Genomic DNA, 20,358 nt, shown 5'->3' on the forward strand with positions numbered 1-20,358 from the left:
GAGACTTACAGGACAAGGCCGCCAGCTCCGACACCCTGCGAGCCGAAGTGATCACTACTAAGAAGGCAACCTTCTTGGACAACAAAGACAACGAGATCTCCCTGATATTTTCAAAAGGAGCATGTTGCAACACGGACAGAACAAGGTTCAAATCCCATGGAGGCAAAGGCTCCCTCCTAGGAGGGACCAAATGTCGCACCCCTTGAACAAAGGTGCTAACCAAAGAGTTAGACGCCACAGGACGTTGAAAAAGAACGGCCAGCGCAGAAATCTGACCCTTAATCGTGGCCAACGCCAAACGCTGGCCCACGCCCGTTTGAAGGAAAGCCAACACTCTCGATACAGAGTATGAGCGAGGGGAAAACCCCTTGGACTCATACCAGGCAAAATACGCCTTCCAAGTAAGGTAGTAAATCTTCCCTGAAGAGGCCTTCCTGGCCTTGATCAAAGTGGGAATGACCTCAGGAGAGAGACCCCTATCCTTCAGGACCTGGCTTCCAACAGCCAGGCCGTTAAAGCCAGCGACTGTAAAGCAGGATGGAATATCGGTCCTTGAGACAGGAGATCTTCTCAAAGTGGCAGACGCAACGGAGCGTCGACCGCCAGATTCACGAGGTCTGCGTACCAAGACCGGCGAGGCCAGTCCGGTGCCACCAGAATCACCGTTTTCGGTTCCGAGGCCAACCTGCGAAGGAACCTGGACAGCAGCTGAATCGGTGGAAAGGCATACATCAGGCGATACTGAGGCCAGGACGTCACTAACGCGTCCGAGGCGTCTGCCCGAGGATCGCGCGTCCTTGCCACGAACCTTTCCACCTTGTGGTTTAGACGAGACGCAAACAGGTCCACATCTGGGGACCCCCACTTCGCGCACAACATCTGGAAGACATCCGGGTGAAGGGACCATTCCCCCTGGTCCAGGGTCTGGCGGCTCAGATAATCCGCCTGCCAGTTTTCCACCCCCGGAATGTGAACTGCAGAAATCGCCGGGACGTGCGTCTCGGCCCAAGACAGAATGTCGGCTACTTCCCGAGCCGCCCGGGCACTCCTGGTGCCCCCTTGGCGGTTGATGTAGGCCACAGCTGTGGCATTGTCCGTCTGCACCCGAACTGGACGGCCCTGAAGCCTGTCTGTCCAACGCAGAAATTTATCGCTCGCAATTCCAGAATGTTGATCGGAAGAGAGGATTCCTCCTCCGACCAAGTACCCTGGGCGGACAAAACGCCCAGAACACCACCCCAGCCCGACAGGCTGGCATCCACGGTGATCACCGTCCATGACAAGGGACGAAAAGACTTGCCCCCCCGACACCGCCGGGGACTGGAGCCACCACCAAAGACCCCTTCGGGTGAGGCGGTTCAACGAAATCCGCAGATCCAGAGATTGCGGACGCCCGTCCCACACGGCCAGAACCTCCGCCTGAAGCTCCCGTGTGTGAAACTGGGCGAAGGGAATCGCCTCGAAGGCCGAAACCATCAATCCCAGACACCTCATACACGTCCGGAGGGATGAGCACTGATTGTCCCTGAGGGACCTGACTTCGCACTGAAGTGTCCGAAGCTTGTCTTCTGGCAGGAAGACCTTCGCCTGAATAGAGTCCAGAATCATCCCCAGGTAGGGAAGACGAACCGACGGACACAACGTCGATTTTGGAAAATTGATCGTCCAGCCGAATTCCTGCAGTCTGCATCGTGATGGACAGGTCGTTCACCAGACCCTGACTGGTCGCGGACCGAATCAGGATATCGTCCAGATACCCCAAGACAGAGATGCCCTGGGCTCTCAGTAAGGCCAGAACCGGCGCAAGCACCTTGGTGAAAACGAGACCGAAGGGTAACGCCACAAATTGATAATGATCCTCCGCAATGGCAAATCGAAGGTACCTCTGGTGACCCTCAAAAATGGGGATGTGTAGGTACGCATCCTTCAAGTCGATGGAGGCCATGAATTCCCCCGGAACCAGGGCAGCCACCACCGAGCGTAGGGATTCCATGCGGAACTTGCGAACCCGCACAAAGCGGTTCAGAGCTTTTAAGTCCAAAATCGGACGTACCTTGCCCTCCTTTCTGGGCACAGTGAACAGATTGGAATAGAACCCCCGAAATCTGTCCCGATGAGGCACCGGAACCACCACTCCCTGGGCCCGCAGGTCCCGCACCGCCAGGTGCAGATCCTGCAAGCGCTCCGGAGTCAGCTGAAGGTTTGAGGGGAAAAATCTGCCCGCCGGCCGAGAGAGAAACTCGATCTTGTATCCAGATCGAACGATTTCCTGAACCCACCTGTCCCGATGCGGTCCAGCCAGGGTTGAAGAAAACGGAGCAAACGTCCCCCCACCCCAGAAACGGGTGAGGGCGCCCCTTCAGGCCGCATTGTTATGGGCAGCGGATCCAGACTGGCCGGACTTCTGCTTAGCCGCCCACGGCTTCTTCTGGGAGCCTTGGCCTTTGAAGGGCTTGCCCTTATAGTGCGACCGAAAGGCACGAAAGGACCCCTGAGAGGGCCTAAACGAAGCATTCTTCTTCTTACCACGAACAAACTTAGCCTTGTGAGATTGGGGCAAGAGAGTGCTCTTACCCCCAGAATTACCCTTTATCAGAGTATCCAAAGATTCGCCAAAAAGGCGAGATCCAGCGTAGGGCAAATTTGCCAGAGTCTTGCGAGAAGATTGGTCAACCGACCAACATTTCAACCATATCAGGCGACGGTTCAAGACCACCACACCAGAAAGGCGCGCCGCCAAAGGGACTAAATCCAAGTCCGCATCACACAAATACATGACACCCTGATGAATCTGATCCACCATAGCCAAAGTTGTCGGCGGGGCAGAGGCAGCCACCAGAGTGCGCTTGAGCACCTGCGTCCAATCCGCAATAGCCTGGGCTGCCATTATGGAAGCAAAAATAGGCTTCAGCATAGAGCCAGCAACCATATCAAGCATGACGGGCCAGAGATTCCAATCTCCTGTCCGTCGGGTCCCGGAACACCGGGGTATCCTCAGCAGGGATCGCAGTTGATTTATTCAAAATCGCCACCGCGTGATCCACCTGAGGCTGTACACACCAACGCTCATCAGTAGCCGGTGAAAAGGGATAACGCAGCTTGAACCTACTCGGCACAGCAAAAGGCTTCTTTATATTGCGCCATTGCTCATCAACCGCGCGCTGAAATTCCGTAGAGCAAGGAAAAACCTGCGAAGTTTTGCGTTTTCTCTGCGTCCCATAAGAGGACATCAAAGCAGGAGGACATGGTTCATCCTGCAAATGCAGCGTTTGCTTGATAGAAGCAACCAACTCATCCATGAGTGCAAGCTCTTCAGACGAGCCAGGGGGAGAATTATCAACCCCTTCCACCTCAGCCTCCCCGTCAGACCCCACAAGTTCTAGGGATGAGTGAGACCCTGAGAAGGGCACTCCAGCCATAGCAGCCCCATCGCCCTCTGAATCAGAGGAAATAGACACCCTGGGCCGTTTAGTGGATCGATCAGGCCACCAGCATCTGCACCTGAGCAGCTAAGTTTGCCACAATAGTGGCCAGATCAGCCCCCTCGGGGGAAGCAGCAGCCCCTTGGCCCCCCCACCAAGGTGGGAGGAAACTTGCAATCCTGAGAATCCATGCCCCAGCAAATTTATTAATAAAGGGTACTGCCCCTTTAAGATCGTGGCAAGCGCTGCCCACCACACCCACTGAATACACTGACCCCCACAGGGATAAGAAACTGGGCAAGGAATACAGGAAAAAAAAAAAAAAAAAAAAGAGATATATAACCTGGAGAGCTCACACAGGCTGCTGCACCGATCGCTGTCGCAGAGGAAAAGGAAGTGATGCAAGACTGACCGCCCCTATGAAGCCTCTGTAAGGCTACACAAACATGGCCGCTCGGCTGAGGACAAAACCCTGGGCAAAGAGAACATGGCGCTGACATGTGGATCGATCGCCGCCCAAAATGGCGGCGTTTGGCGCCAAAAACGTGTGCAGTACCTCACAGGACCTGCCACCATAATTTTTGCCCCAGAAAAATGGCGGATCGCCGCACAGCATGTCTAAAATCCTGCTGCTTCATATGGCACCCAGCAGAGCAGGAGAGCCCCCCGCTCACAGCCCACACACACAGTCAGCAAGTGCACACAGGAGCTGACAGGGAGCACAGCAGCACACAGACATGCAGGGTCACACAGTCCCAGACTGACACCCCACATAGACATACACTTACCAGTCCGGATGGCGTGGGGAGCCTGCTCCAGCGACCAAACTGCAGTACTGAGGACAGGGAGTGTCGTAAGCATGACGCAGTGGAGTTGCGGTGCGAAACCGCAATGGCGTCCAGTGAGGTAGCCACCTCACCGATAGCATCCCTGCAGCGAACAGGGATGGGTCGTTCAATGTGCCAGGGCAAAACCTAAGCTGAACGCTCGATGGCAGGCTGGGAAGCCCCTGGCCCTGAGCCCTGGGATCCAGGGTGGCCAGACTGAGACCCAGCTCCACAGAATCATCTTCATCAGAAGAACTAACGCTGGAAATAAACAGCTAAGTAAAAGAAAGAGAAAAAACTTCAAATAAAATCAAAAAAAGAGAAAAGTGGCTGAGACTAAGAGCCCCAGCACAGGAACAGCCTGCACTCCTGAGCTAGGCATATGAAACTGAGTTGGTATGCAGGAAGCAAGGAGGTATTGACTGAGGGGACCACCCCCTGGGGGTGGGATATGCTAAAAGCTTTGATATTAATATATTCTGTTGCCTAGCACTCCTACGGAGCAAAGGTCAATAACCCCCATTAGTGATGAATATGAAGAGGCGGCGACTGTCGGAGGACGTAAGAGAAAATATTTTTACAGCTGTCCTCCACCAGCTCCCACAATACTTACCCGAGTCCTCAATCGATCGAGCACTGTGCACGACAATCTCTTCTCTCCCCTCTCTTCCCCATCACACAGTGGCTCCTGCTGCTGTCAATCAAATGCTGTGATGAGGAAGTGGAGAGCGGGGTCAAGCCATGCTCTGTCTATGAAGAGAGGCTCCATAGTCACACACAAAATGGAGCACGCACTGTGTGCGCCCATGTGGCAAGCAGCTTGTTATGGGGGCATACAGTAAGTGGAGAAGCCAAGATCATCAGCGAGGGACCCCAGAAGAGGAAGCATGGGGCCAGTAGGGGAGTAGAACATGTTTAATATTTTAATTTAAAAAAATTGCCTTTGGTAACACTTTAAATAAGTTGAATACATTCTCGGTGCAATAAAACAAAAAGATGTGCAATGTCTAATGGTTTAATTGTTTTAGAGTACAAAGTCTATTTCCAGCTAGCATGCTGTACTGAAGGACCTCTGATCTCTTTGGGGAAGCAGTGGTCTCTCTGCAAAGGTCTTACACAGCCCCTGCCAAGTCAGACCTAGAGCTCTTCAATTAGCAGGAAGAATGAGCTTTTTTGTTTTTATGGGCAATAATGCAATCATGTGTGAGCAAAAAATCCAGTTCTCTTCCATTTTTATCTTGAACATGATTGGGTATGCCCATTAATTGGCATCTGTGAGATGACCACACTGTTGGTGGTGGGGGAGGGGGTCAGCAGGAAGAATCGTGCCACACTGTTGGGGGGGTCAGCAGGAAGAATCGTTCCACACTGTTGGGGGGGGGGGGGGGGTCAGCAGGAAGAATCGTGCCACACTGTTGGAGGGGTCAGCAGGAAGAATTGTGTCATACTGTTGGGGGGGGAGGGGTCAGCGGGAAGAATCATGCCACACTGTTGGGGGGGCGGGGCTTGGTCAGCAGGAAGAATCGTGCCACACTGTTGGGGGGGGGGGTCAGCGGGAAGAATCGTGCTACACTGTTGGGGGGGGGGGGGGGTTGGGGTCAGCAGGAAGAATCGTGCCACACTGTTGGAGGGGTCAGCAGGAAGAATCGTGCCACACTGTTGGGGGGGGGGGGGGGGTCAGCAGGAAGAATCGTGCCACACTGTGGGGGGTCAGCAGGAAGAATCGTGCCACACTGTGGGGGGTCAGCAGGAAGAATCGTGCCACACTGTTGGAGGGGGGGTCAGCAGGAAGAATTGTGCCACACTGTTGGAGGGGGGGTCAGCAGGAAGAATTGTGCCACACTGTTGGAGGGGGGGTCAGCAGGAAGAATTGTGCCACACTGTTGGAGGGGGGGTCAGCAGGAAGAATTGTGCCACACTGTTGGAGGGGGGGTCAGCAGGAAGAATTGTGCCACACTGTTGGAGGGGGGGTCAGCAGGAAGAATTGTGCCACACTGTTGGAGGGGGGGGTCAGCAGGAAGAATTGTGCCACACTGTTGGAGGGGGGGTCAGCAGGAAGAATTGTGCCACACTGTTGGAGGGGGGGTCAGCAGGAAGAATTGTGCCACACTGTTGGAGGGGGGGTCAGCAGGAAGAATTGTGCCACACTGTTGGAGGGGGGGTCAGCAGGAAGAATTGTGCCACACTGTTGGAGGGGGGGTCAGCAGGAAGAATTGTGCCACACTGTTGGAGGGGGGGTCAGCAGGAAGAATTGTGCCACACTGTTGGGGGGGTCAGCAGGAAGAATTGTGTCACACTGTTGGGGGGGTCAGCAGGAAGAATTGTGTCATACTGTTGGGGGGGGGGTCAGCAGGAAGAATTGTGCCATATAGTTGGGGGGGTTCAGCGGGAAGAATCATCCCACACTGTTGGGGGGGGGGGCAGGGGTTGGTCTGCAGGAAGAATAGTGCCACACTGTTGGGGGTCAGCAGGAAGAATCATGCCCCAAGGGCCGGATAAAGGCATGCAAGGGGGCGCAGTTTGGAGGCCACTGTTTTACCTCATTCACCAAGATATGTGCAAAATTCACTTTGAAAATAAATATGCTCTACTCTAGTAGAACTCAAAAGCAGATTTTCTAAAAAAAAAAAAAAAAAAAAAAAAAAAATAAAATAAAATAATCACTTGACATTTGTTTCCACGCTGCACTCATATCCAAATGCCAAGGTTACAAGACACAAGATAAAGTGTTAGGGATGTTTAGACGTAATGTCTTGCTATAACATCTTGACTCAACCCAAGTTCTCAAGGTGAGACCACAGCCAAAACTATTCTATTGCCGTCTACACTGGGAAGACTTCCCGACTCGGATCTCCTATTCATGGAGTGTGTATATGTGCCTGTGCAGTGGAGCACAAAACCCAAACCGAGCACTGAAAGTAAACTGTCTGGCACAACTGAAATCCAGACAGACAATGTAGAGGGGTACTTTGCTATATCTGAGGGCTGATTTGTGCCTCCTAGGTAGGGGGATGGGAAGAGAGGACATAGGGAGTTTTTTCAGGATAAAGGTGCAGCTACACTTGAAAGCTGATCTCCAGGTTTCATTTAACTCTAAATAGTTTGTTTGGACCAGGCTGGCCCGATCAAATTATTTACCTCATTAGTTTCAGTGGCTGTTAAGCGTCGTACAAATTGTATGCAGCCTCATCTACATTCAGAACACAGCGCTGTGTTCCTGCAGCAAGATAAGAACATCCCGTCCCAATCCCAAAAGGAAAATCGGGACGGGCTGAGCACTACTCAGCCATTCAGAGGAAGGTTTTGTATCCTATGAGAGGCAGGCTGATGACATCACACACTGCCCCCCAGGAGTATATAATAATTAGCCTTTATGTTAGAGATCTGGGGGTGCCAAGTAGTTTAGCAAAAGACAACTAGGCAAAGCCTTAGTCCACAAAATGCTATGTGCAGTCAGCTTATAACAGGACTTGGGCCCCCTTCACACTGTATGACCCATTCAGTTGAGTCATTTTTTTTTTTTTTTTCCCTTTTAAATGGATGAAGTTTTCATTGGATTATCATCAGTTTATTTACATCCACTACCAATGCAAACACGGATGGAAAAATGGACAGTTTGTCAGTTTACATACATTTTTCACCCGATCTGTTTAAAAAAAAAAAAAAACACGGAAGAAAAATAGAGCTTTGATCCATTTCAAACAACGAATGCAGATGTAAACTGATGTAAAAGGATGATCATCCATTTAAAACAGTTTTTAAACTCATTAATGTCTGTTGTTCATGCATCTACGGATGGATGAAAAATGGACAACAACATGTGTGAAAGGGGTCCGAGGAGATGAATTCAATTCCGGCATATCTTTCTGTACTTGCAGGGTTACCTATGGGGAAATATGCATGTATTGTGAAGATGTACTGGATGGGATCGAACAAATGTACACTTAAAGTGGAAATCTCCTTTAAAATGGTTGTAAAGGCAGAAGGTTTTTTTTTTTTTTTCCATGATGCATTCTCTGTATTGGGGTAAAAATATTTTCTGCATGCAGCTCACCTCCCCCAGCCGCCCCCCCCCCCCCATACTTTCCTGAGGCTCATCTTGAACCAGGATTGTGCACAAGAGCGGAGGCTCTCAAATCTCTCCCTCGTTGGCTCAGATAGCAGCAGGAGCCATTGGGGGCGGGGTCAAGTCAATTGGGGGCGGGGCGCTGTGTCAATGGACGCACAGTGCGGGGGTCAGGAGTGAGCATGAGCCCCGGTGGTGGGGGTTACGGGCCAGAAGCAGGGGGGACCCAAGAAGAGGATCAGGGCTGCTCTGTGCAAAACAAACGGTACAGAGAAGGTGCATATGTTATTTTAAAAAGGAAAAAAAAATCATCAAAAAGCATTGAAGCGTCACAGTCACTTTAAACTGGTTGTAAAGGCTAAAAGTTTTACCTTAATGCATTTTTGCATTAAAGGTAAAAAACCTAGGTGCATCTCCCTCCTCTTGGTCCAGAGGGAGGGAAGATACTCAAAAGGCAGGAAGAGACAGGAGTGGCGGGGGACCGGAGAAGAGGAGGATCGGGGCTACTCTATGCAAAATTACACAGAGCAGGTAAGTTTAACAAGTTTGTTGTTTAACCAATTGCCGACCAGCCACTGCACTCATACTAGGGCAGGTCGGCTTTAAAAGCCAGTGGGGGGGGGGGCAATCAGCAGATGCGATGTCCGCCGGTCCCCCGCGAAGTCTTCCCATAGAGACAGACCAGTGGCAAAACAAGGCAGACTGTCGTTCTGTCACAGATGAACACAGGGATGCTTTGTTCCTGCTATTTTGGAACACGGATCTCTATGTTCATCTAGTCAGTCCATCCCCCACATAGTTAGAAAGCACCCCCTAGGGACAAACAACCCTTTGATCACCCCTGATGTTAACCCCTTCCCTGCCAGTGTTATTAGTACAGTAACAGTGCATATTTTTGGCACTGATTACTGTAGTAATGTCACTGGTCCCCCAAAAATTGTCAGTTAGGTGTCCAATATGTCTGCCGCAATGTCACGGGCCCGCAAAAAAAAAAAAAAAAAAATTATTTTTATTGGCTGTGTTATTATTATTATTGGCTGTGTTTTATAGCAGAAAGTAAAAAATATTGCTTTTTTGTCACTCTTTTTTGTTTATAGCGCAATAAAACTGAAGAAGTGATCAAATACCACCAAAAGAGATTTCTATTTGTGGGAAAAAAAGATAAATTTTTTTGGGTTACAGCGTCACAGAGCCGTAACGCAAAAAAAAAAAAAAAAAAAAAAAAAAGAAGAAGAATGGCCTGGTCATTAAGGGGGTAAAACCTTCCGGTCCAGAAGTGGTTAACCACTTGCCAACCAGACTTTTTCTGGCACTTTTGTTTACAAATTTAAATCCGTATTTTTTTGCTACAAAATTACTCCCTCAACACTCAATTTTTTTTTTTTTTTTTTTTAAACAGACCCTAGGGGGAAAAAAATAAAATAAAAGAAAAAAGTGATCATTGCAATTTTTTATGTCAAGCGGTATTTTGCGCAGCGGTTTTTTAACCACTTAAGCCCCGGACGATTTTACCCCCTTCCTGACCAGGGCCTATTTTGCGATTCGGCACTGCGTGACTTTAACGGACAATTGCGCGGTCGTGCAACGCTGTACCCAAATGAAATTGATGTCCTTTTTTTCCCCACAAAAAGAGCTTTCTTTTGGTGGTATTTGATCACCTGTGCGATTTTTTGATCATACGCTATCAAAAAAAAAAAAAAAAAAAAAAAAAGCGTCAATTTTGCAAAAACAACAATATTTTTCACATTTTTTTTATATGAAATTCCCCCCCCCCCCCCCCCCAAAAAAATGTAAAAATCTAAATTTTTTAAAATTTTCGCCCAATTTGTTTTATGCTACATATGTTTGGTAAAAAACAAAAAAAAAAAAAAAAAAACACGCAAAAAGCGTATTTTGATTGGTTTGCGAAAAAGTTATCGTGTTTACTAACAAAGGGAAAGATTTTTGTCTTTTTTTAAGGCGTAATGGCAGCAATCTGCGATTTTTTTTGCGGTACTGCAACGGACAGATCGGACCCTTGACTGACATTTTTGACACTTTTGGTGTTACCAGTGACATTACTACAGTAATCAGTGCTATACATATGCACTGTTACCGTAAAATTACACTGGCAGTGAAGGGGTTAACTTTTTTTGAGAGGGAGGGGTTATGTGTGTCCCTAGGGGCGTGATTCTAACTGTGATTGGCTGTGGCTTCAGGTGTATGAACAGTGATCAACGGTCCTACATAGTAGAACCGTATGATCACTATCCCTACACAGAGGAGAATGGCAGGCGGCTTGTTTACATCAGCCGCCTGCCTTTCTCCCTCTGCACCGACGATCATCGCAAGAGTGACCGGCGGACATTGGGTCCGCCGGTCACAGGCGCGGGGGGGGGGGGGGGTCCGTGACCGCGCCTCCTTGGGCACGCGCTCGCTCCCTAGACCCTCACAGGCTAGCGACGTAGCCCTATGTTGCTCTGCCTGTGAGGGGCTGACTGCCGACGTAAATAGTCGTGCGGCAGTCGGCAAGTGGTTAAACGCATTTTTCTGGAAAATATGATGTTACGCATAAATAGATAACCCCAACATGACTATGTTCCCTCCTGCCCCTTCGGAAAGCATTCCAGCGGCTCATGAGCAGCTCAAAATGCTTTCATGGGAGAGTCAACCGCTGGCTGCAAAAAAATGGTACCAGGGTTATGGCTGATATCTTCAGCCATAATCCTGGTTAACCACTTGCAAACCGCAACATATATATGCAATGCAGTCGGTAAGTGGTAAAAAAAAAAAAAAAAAAGGTGCTTTAATAAGATAAATCAGCTGTTTCACTCACCATTAAATAGGGCTGATTTTACAACACCTCCAACCACTACTAGCCCAAGTCCAAGCTTTCCAATCGACTCAAATAATCTTCCGGCCATTGTTTACCAGTCCTGTATTAAAAGAAGAACACAATTAATAATCCTAGATAGAGCTTCTAGTGAGCTATATTACTGGCCGCAATGTGCATAATTTCTGTAATTTTTATACCTACAAGAGGAACACTTAAGTTAAAAGTTAATATTTTATTATATCTTTTCATGTGACAGTACTGAAGAAATGACACGTTGCTACAATGTAAAGTAGTGAGTGTACAGCTTGTATGACAGTGTAAATTTGGTGTCCCCTCAAAATAACTCAACACACAGCCATTAATGTCTAAACCTCTGGCAACAAAAATGAGTACACCGCTAAGTGAAAATGTCCAAACTGGGCCCAATTAGCCATTTTCCCTCCCCGGTGTCATGTGACTTGTTAGTGTTACAAGGTCTCAGGTGTGAATGGGGAGCAGGTGTGAATTTGGTGTTATCACTCTCACTCTCTCATACTGGTCACTGGAAGCTCAACATGGCTCCTCATGGCAAAGAACTCTCTGAGGATCTGAAAAAAAGAATTGTTGCTCTACACAAAGATAGCCTAGGCCAGGGGTGTCAAACTCAACTTCATTAAGGGCCGCATCAGCATTATGATTGCCCTCAAAGGGCCGGTTGCATCTGTAATACTAGATGTCCAGAGTATCCCAAACACCTTACCTCAGATGTTAAGAGTCCACCCCCACCCTCCCTTACATCAAAGTGCACCCCCTTACCTTGTGTTGCTGCTGGGAAGAAGTTGGTGGCAGAGCTGGGAAGCAGAAAGTGCAGCATCTGCAGGAAGCCCAAAGGAGGGCTGGAGCTCTACTGCAGCTCCAGAAGAGGTGTGAGGGCCACATGAAATGGACTGGAGGACCAGATTTGGCCCGCGGGCCTTGTGTTTGACACATGTGGCCTAGGCTATAAAAAGATTGCCAAGACCCTGAAACTGAGCTGCAGCATGGTGGCCAAGACCATACAGTGGTTTAACAGGACAGGTTCCAGTCAGAACAGGCCTCGCCATGGTAGACCAAAGAAGCTGAGTGCATGTGCTCAGTGTCATATCCAGAGGTTGTCTTTGGAAAATAGACATACGAGTGCTGCCAGCATTGCTGCAGAGGTTGAAGGGGTGGGGGGTCAGCCTGTGTGTTCAGACCATACGCCACACACTGCATCAAATTGGTCTGCATGGCTGTCCGATAACCCCTGCGCTTTAGTAAAGATAACATATTGGATTGGAGGTGTGTCTCCTGTAAGCACACTACCGCATTCTGATACGGCTTTCGGGGGTTGAAAATAGCAACACTCGTTTCACTCCATCACCTAATAACCCCCCCCCCCCCCCCACATTCCAGGATAGCAAGTTATATTCACCTGAATATCCATGGGCAGACAATATCAACTGTGCAAGGAGTATAGAGGCAAAAATGGTAAAAGGTATCCATAGCAAAAAGAAAAAAACCATAAGAGCGCAAAAATAGAGCAGTCGTGTGACCATAAAACTCAAACCGCCCAGTGGGAGGCCATATACAGTAGATGTCCATAAGTAGGACATATAGGTAAGCATAGTGTCACACAGACAGGCAGTCTGAGTATGGGGTCAGGTTGCATACACTGTGAAAAGCCACGTATAGTACCAATGGAGATTCACGTGGCACATCTTGTAGGGGGTAAAAAAAAAAAAAAAAAAAGAAGAATAAACTGAAAACACAATCCCCTGGAAAAAACAAAAGAAAAAAAAAACGGGAAGAACATAAACTTATCGTCCTCGTAGGACAGATGTGAAGAGGGGAGGCCCCCCCAACGTCTCAGGAGAACCATGGGATTTGATGGAGCTTCACTGAAACATAAACCATTCACCGACTTGAAGGCGAAACAAACATTATTGCAGCCAATGAGAATGTTGCATACCACCCACGTTAACCGGTTGCCGACTGCTCACAGTATATTTACTGCGACAGTCAGCCCCGGCCAGGCAGAGTGACGTAGATCTACGTCGCTCGCCTGTCACTCCTTTTAGAGCCAATAGCGGGCGAGCGCGCGCCCGCCGAGGTGTGCGCCCGTCTTGGCTCGTTCACAAAGGAGTGCGGGCGTGTGACCGGCGGACCCGATGTCCGCCGGTCACACTACGATCGCCGGTACAGCGGGAGAAAGGCAGAGCGGCTTATGTAAACAAGCCGCCTGTCATTCTCCCCTGTGTAAAAATGAAGATCAGACGGTTCTACTATGTAGAACCGTTGATCTTTGTTTTTACAATAGGAGACCTGTCCCCCTACAGTTAGAATCACACCCCTAGGACACACTTAACCCCTCCCTGTCCAATACAGTTAACCCCTTCCCTGCCAGTGTCATTTTTGCAGTAACAGTGCATATATATAGCACTGATTACTGCAGTAATGTCACTGGTACCCCCAAAAGTGTCAAAAATGTCAGTCAAGTGTCCGATCTGTCCGCCGCAATGTCGCAAAAAAAAAAATCGCAGATCGCCGCCATTACTCGTTAAAAAAAAAGCACCAAAAATTACAAAAATCTGTCCCTTTGTTAGTAAACGCGATAACTTTTGCGCAAACCAATCAAAATACGCTTTTTGCGATTTTTTTTTACCAAACATATGTAGCGTAAAACAATTTGGCCGAAAATGTTAAATTTTGATTTTTACATTTTTTTGGGGGGAATTTCATATAAAAAAGTGAAAAATATTGTTATTTTTGCAAAAATTACGCTTTTTTTGTTTATAGCGCGTGATCAAAAAAAAAAAAATCGCACAGGTGATCAAATACCACCAAAAGAAAGCTCTGTTTGTGGGAAAAAAGGACGTGAAATTCGTTTAGGTACAGCGTTGCACGACCGCGCAATTGTCCTTCAAAGTCACGCAGAAAAAAAAAAAAAAAAAAAAAAAATCGCAAAAAACCCCCTGGTCAGGAAGGCGGGCTGTCATGTGCCTTTTACTATGGAGTGGCTTCCCTCTGGCCACTCTACCATACTGGCCTGATTGGTGGAGTGCTGCAGAGATGGTTGTTCTTCTGGAAGGTTCTCCTATCTCCACAGAGAAACACTGGAGCTCTGTCAGAGTGACCATCGGGTTCTTGGCCACCTCCCTGACTGAGGCCCTTCTCCCCGATCACTCAGTTTGACCAGGCGGCCCGCTCTAGGAAGAGCCCTGGTGGTTATGGGGTTATGGATGATTGGAGGTCACCGTGCTCATTGAGACCTTCAATGCTGAAGACATTTTTCTGTACCCTTCCCCAGATCTGGGCCTCTGTGGAAACTGAATGCGCCTGAGCTAAATTTTGAGTGTCATGACAAAGACTGAATACTTATGTACATGGGATTTTTGTCATTTATTTTATTTTTAATAAATTTGCAAAGATTTCTAACAAACTTCTTTCGCATTGTCATTATGGGGTATTGTTTGTAGAATTTTGAGGAAAATAATACATTTAATCAATTTTGGAATAAGGCCGCAACATAAAATGTGGAAAAAATGAAGCACTGTGAATGCTTTCCGGATGCACTGTACAAGTCCGGTCTAGGGAATCCTCTGCAACAAACATTTCCGTTATGGTGAGATGCTCCTAAAGTGGTAATGACTTCTAAAGGAATGCAGACCCTGCCATTCTCCTCATTAAAGAGGTTGTAAACCCGTGCATTTTTTTTTTTTTTCACCCTGCAAGAGAAAGCCATAATGAGCTAGTATGCATCGCATACTAGCTCATTATGCAATACTTACCTTAGAACGAGCCCCCGCCATGCCGCTCACTCACCTCTATGACGGGCGACATGTCCAGTCACCCGTCTTCCGGGATCGCGGCATCCGGCCATCTGATTGGCCGGAGCCGCGGTGACGTCACTCCCGCGCACGAGAGCCGACAGTCACGGCGCGGGACTAGCACGAGCGGCCGTTCCTTCAGAGCGCATGCGCCAGTGACGTCACTGGCTGCATGTAAGGTAAATATCTCCTAAACGGTACATGTTTAGGAGATATTTACAGTACCTATAGGTAAGCCTTATCATAGGATCACCTATAGGTACAAGTTGTAGAGGAGGGTTTACTTCCTCTTTAAGAGTCCCACAAGTCCATTAGCGGATTCAAAAAAGAAAGTCCCATTTATAATCAGTCCTGCACAAGACATGATCTAACAAGGAGCTTTCCTTCAAAGCAGAATTAGGTAGGAATCGGCTACAACGATTTTCTTAAAATCCCTGCAATGCACATAGATCACCCAGAGGGGATTGTTTTCTTTTTTTTTTTCCCTCAAAAGTTGAGTTTTTCTTTAAGGTAGTAAAACTATTTACCTTTAAAAAAAAAAAAGTAGTAAAACTATAAGCAAAACTATCCCCCCCCCCCCCCCATTTTGGAGGGATGATTTATAACCCCTGTAAGGTTTTTTTTTGCCATCTGTGTAGAATTGGGGAAATTTACCTTCACATCCTGTCCCATAGCCAAAGCAGGAAGCAAGGGGGGCATCCCTTCAAAGTGAGGGTATCCCTGTTTGTCACCAGAACTAATGTTGGAAGGCCCCCCCCCCCCTTATTACTGTTCTGGGGGCATCCAAACCGAAAGAATTGTCTTTTACTTTCATTGTTAATGTTATCAATACAAAAAGGATGGGACAAAAAAAAAAATGAGGGTGAAGCACCCTAACAGGTAAAAAAAACACCAATAAAAAACCTGTCAGGTGTTCTAATCCCTCTGCGCTGTATCTAAAAACAAAAAGGTTTGTCTTTAGTTATACTTTAAAAAGAGAAGTACAGCCAAAGCGGTTTGGCTGAACTTCTGAGGATCACAGGAGTGCAGTTTGTTCTGCACTCCTGTAACCCGTACCCTTAGGCACCAATGGAAGGCCATGTGAACTAGGTGGTTACAGCGGGTATTACCTCTTACCCTACTCCCATGTGAGAGTGAATAGGGTAAAGTTCAGTATCCCCCTATAGTGGGTAGGGTAAAGGTCTCTATCCCCTCAATAGCTGGTAGAGCAATGGTCAGTACCCCCCTCCCCCCCCGATTGTGGGTAGGGTCAAGGTTAGTACCCCCCTCCCCCCAATAACGGGTAGGGTAACAGGCAATATCCCCCCCCAAATAGCAGTGAGTAGGGTAATGGTTAGTACCTCCCCCCCCCTATAGTGGGTAGGGGAATGTTTACTACCTCCCCCCACCTCATAGTGGGTAGGGTAATGGTTAGTACCTCCCCCCCATAGTGGTTAGGGTAATGGTTAGCACCTCCCCCCATAGTGGGTAGGGGAATGTTTAGTACCCCCCCCCCATAGTGGGTAGGGGAATGTTTAGTACCCCCCCCCATAGTGGGTAGGGGAATGTTTAGTACCCCCCCCCCCCATAGTGGGTAGGGGAATGTTTAGTACCCCCCCCCCCATAGTGGGTAGGGGAATGTTTAGTACCCCCCCCCCCCATAGTGGGTAGGGGAATGTTTAGTACCCCCCCCCATAGTGGGTAGGGGAATGTTTAGTACCCCCCCCCCCATAGTGGGTAGGGGAATGTTTAGTACCCCCCCCCCCCATAGTGGGTAGGGGAATGTTTAGTACCCCCCCCCCATAGTGGGTAGGGGAATGTTTAGTACCCCCCCCCCCCCATAGTGGGTAGGGGAATGTTTAGTACCCCCCCCCATAGTGGGTAGGGGAATGTTTAGTACCCCCCCCATAGTGGGTAGGGGAATGTTTAGTACCCCCCCCCCCCATAGTGGGTAGGGGAATGTTTAGTACCCCCCCCCATAGTGGGTAGGGGAATGTTTAGTACCCCCCCCATAGTGGGTAGGGGAATGTTTAGTACCCCCCCCCCCCCATAGTGGGTAGGGGAATGTTTAGTACCCCCCCCATAGTGGGTAGGGGAATGTTTAGTACCCCCCCCCCATAGTGGGTAGGGGAATGTTTAGTACCCCCCCCATAGTGGGTAGGGGAATGTTTAGTACCCCCCCCCCCCATAGTGGGTAGGGGAATGTTTAGTACCCCCCCCATAGTGGGTAGGGGAATGTTTAGTACCCCCCCCCCATAGTGGGTAGGGGAATGTTTAGTACCCCCCCCCCATAGTGGGTAGGGGAATGTTTAGTACCCCCCCCCCCCATAGTGGGTAGGGGAATGTTTAGTACCCCCCCCCCATAGTGGGTAGGGGAATGTTTAATACCCCCCCCCCCCTTTAGTGGGTAGGGGAATGGTTCATACTTATCCCCCCCCCCCTATAATGGGTAGGGTAATGGTTCGTACTTATTCCCCCCCCCCCCTATAGTAAGCAGGGTAAAGGCCTGTACCCCCCTTACTGTGGGTGAAGTAAAGGCCTGTGCACCCCCTGATGGAGGATAAAGGTAAATACCCCCTGTAAGGACCCACACAGAGATTACAAGGTAGAATATATAGGTAGGGGTCATGAAGAGAACCGGTCACACTGCCCTAGCTGTGATAAAATGTAGGTTCCCTTCAATACCTACCCACATCGTGCATGTCTACCCCTCACCCACACACAGACCCCTCCATTCCCTGTATGCCCCCTCTCCAGCGTCCCCGGCCTCCCGCAGCCCTGCACTCACCTCCTCACTGCTCTGACCTCCACATGAGCCGAAATCCCGCACTGCGCATGCGTGACCTGCGACCTTCATCAAGCGTCCTGCTCTCCGCCCGCCTGCTGTCCGCTGCATTCTGGGAGGTGTAGTTCTCCGCTCTCTTCCTACGCCTCGACTCCCGCAGGCAAAGACTACAACTCCCGTAAACCTTCATTTGCGAGCAGCGTGCGCTGATTGGTGGAAGGGCACAGACGCTGTGGGCACGCGGTGGCAAGAGAAAGGGGAGGTTGGTGTGCTGAAATGTGTTCCTGGAGGGGAGGAGCCTAGAGTGTCACTTGACAGAATGTCACTATCCTTGTGACTCAGTCCTAGCTTGACTTGTTGGGGAGGAAAGCAGCAAAATGCCACAAGTATATAAAAAGCCCAGATTTTTATTAGCGTTCTGTCAGAAGTTTTGTGTCCCCGCTGGGGGGATTTCCCTTCACTTCCTGCTCTGGGGGCACGACAGGAAGTAAGAGGAAATCACTCCAAAGTCGTGGAAATCCAATCTGATTGGCTTGCTTAGGTTTGTCCTATGGCAAAGTTAAAGTCCTATAGCAACTTAAAGTAATTATAAAGTCTTTTTTTTTTTTTCTTTTCAATAAAAATAACAAACACTTATACTTCCCTCCTCTGTGCAGTTGGTTTTGCACAGAGCAGCCCCGATTCTCCTCTTCTCGGGTCCCTCTTCTGCTCTCCTGGCTCCTCTCTCCTGTCCAGTGCCCCCACAGCAAGAAGCTTACTATGGGGGCACCCGAGCCGAGTCACAGCTCCGTGTATCCATTCAGACACATAGCTGCAGATGGGCCCTGCCCCCTCTCTCTCCCAATTGGCTAGCTTACTTTGATTGACAGCAGTGGGAGCCAATGGCGCTGCTGCTGTGTCTTAGCCATGAAGGAGGGGAGTCCCAAACGGCTGAGACAGTCGTAGATATCTCTGGATAGAGAGGGAGCTCAGGTAAGCATCGGAGCTGCACACACAAGGTTTTTAAAATCTCAATGCAGAGAATGCATTATCCTTCTGACTTTACAATCCCTTTATACCCACAACCGTAAAATCGGTCTATGTATGAAGTAAAGCATGCTTGTTATACTCACTGCGGAACCTAAGGAGTTATTCCTCTGCATTGTGTAAAAAGACTGTCTCCTCTGATCCTCCCCTTCTTCCACTGTCCCCAATCTATCTTCTGATAGTAGAGAGCCCTGGAGACACTCTGCACATGCTCAGTTTGGTGTGTATTGCTAGAGAGTTTTCTTTTTGGGAGGGTGCATGTGATCAGCACAGGGCCAATCAGCACTGTCCAGACAGAGGGTCAGGCAGGCCCGGATTGGCTAATCGGGAGAATTCCCGGTGGGCTGGTTGGCTTTTTTGGCCGCGAGGGCCATTGTCATGGCCAGGGGCATCACAAGGGCGGACCGCACCAGGGTGTCCATCAGGGGGGAGGGTGACACCACTCTGCCAAGCTCCCGATCCGCTTCTCTTTATCTATGTGGGCAGGCCGGCATTGCATTGCCGCTGTGCCGCATAGTGTGATGGAGAACTGGAGAAGGACCTCTCTCCTCACTTGCTTCTCCTCCCAACCTGAGCCTCCCCTCCCTGCCCTTTGCGCTCCCTGGCCTGACATCACGTTCACGCAGGCGGAGCCAATCATGGTGACGGCAACGCTAGGGTGAGGTGAAAATAGGGCAATTAAACTTAAGGTGCCCAGACAGATATAAGGTGCTTCTTTTTGATTTGTGCTGCCTGTTAAATAGTTGGTAACTTCAGTATGTTTATTTATCTGATGCAGTGCTTGTCTCAGCAATCAGTTTATTCACCCTTAGTGCCGGTTCACATTAGTGCTATCACAGAGATCGCATGTAATTCGGAGCGCACTGCTTCTAAATTACATGCGATCTCATGTGCAGTGCAAATTTCAGCCATACAGTTTGTATGGCTGAATTCGCACCGCAATCGCACTAAACACGCACATGATCCTTTATTAGAATTCGGATCGCATGGTGGTTCACACTTGTGCGATACGATTCTGTGCGAACTTGCAGATCGCGCCGCGATATGCGATCTCAACTGGGAATGTCGTTAACCTTTAATTGACACCCCCAGCGTATCGCATATGGCAGTGTGAACTGCCACGGGTGCAGATGCGATGCGGGAACAAGCTGTATATTCGCAGCGTTCCCGCATCGCACAAATGTGAACCCAGACTAAGGGTGAATAAACTGATTGCTGAGACAAGCACTGCATCTCATAAATTTAACCACTTTAGCTCCGGAAGATTTGGCTGCTCAAAGACCAGGCCCTATTTTGCGATTCGGAACTGCATGACTTTAACGGATAATTTCGCGGTCGTGCGACGCTGTACCCAAATGAAATTGATGTCCTTTTTTTCCCACAAATAGAGCTTTCTTTTGGTGGTATTTGATCACCTGTGCGATTTTTATATTTTGCGCTATAAACAAAAAAAAGAGCGACAATTTTTAAAAAAATAATATTTTTCAAATTTTTTTAAGATGAAATTCGCAAAAAAAAAAAAAGTAAAAATCAAAATATTTTAACATTTTAGGCCAATTTGTTTTCTGCTACATATTTTTGGTAAAAAAAATCGCAATAAGCGTATTTTGA

The 20,358-nt window shown here is 48.7% G+C and overlaps 1 protein-coding gene across 1 annotated transcript in view; it reads right to left on the minus strand.

The window, feature by feature from the left end:
* Nucleotides 1–17,851, minus strand: part of PHB1 (prohibitin 1) — a 34,023-nt gene extending 16,172 nt beyond the window's left edge. Inside the window, exons 1-2 of the mRNA XM_082271965.1 lie at nucleotides 17,725–17,851; nucleotides 11,131–11,230 (exon numbers count right to left, since the gene is read on the minus strand). Coding sequence (XP_082128091.1) covers nucleotides 11,131–11,218 — 88 coding nt within the window. The 5' untranslated portion in view covers nucleotides 11,219–11,230; nucleotides 17,725–17,851. The remainder of the gene's footprint in view (nucleotides 1–11,130; nucleotides 11,231–17,724) is intronic.
* Between the last annotated feature and the right edge of the window lie 2,507 nt (nucleotides 17,852–20,358).

The sequence above is a fragment of the Pelophylax lessonae genome (assembly GCF_965119305.1).
Source record: "Pelophylax lessonae genome assembly, chromosome: 11".
NCBI classification, from domain to species: domain Eukaryota; kingdom Metazoa; phylum Chordata; class Amphibia; order Anura; family Ranidae; genus Pelophylax; species Pelophylax lessonae.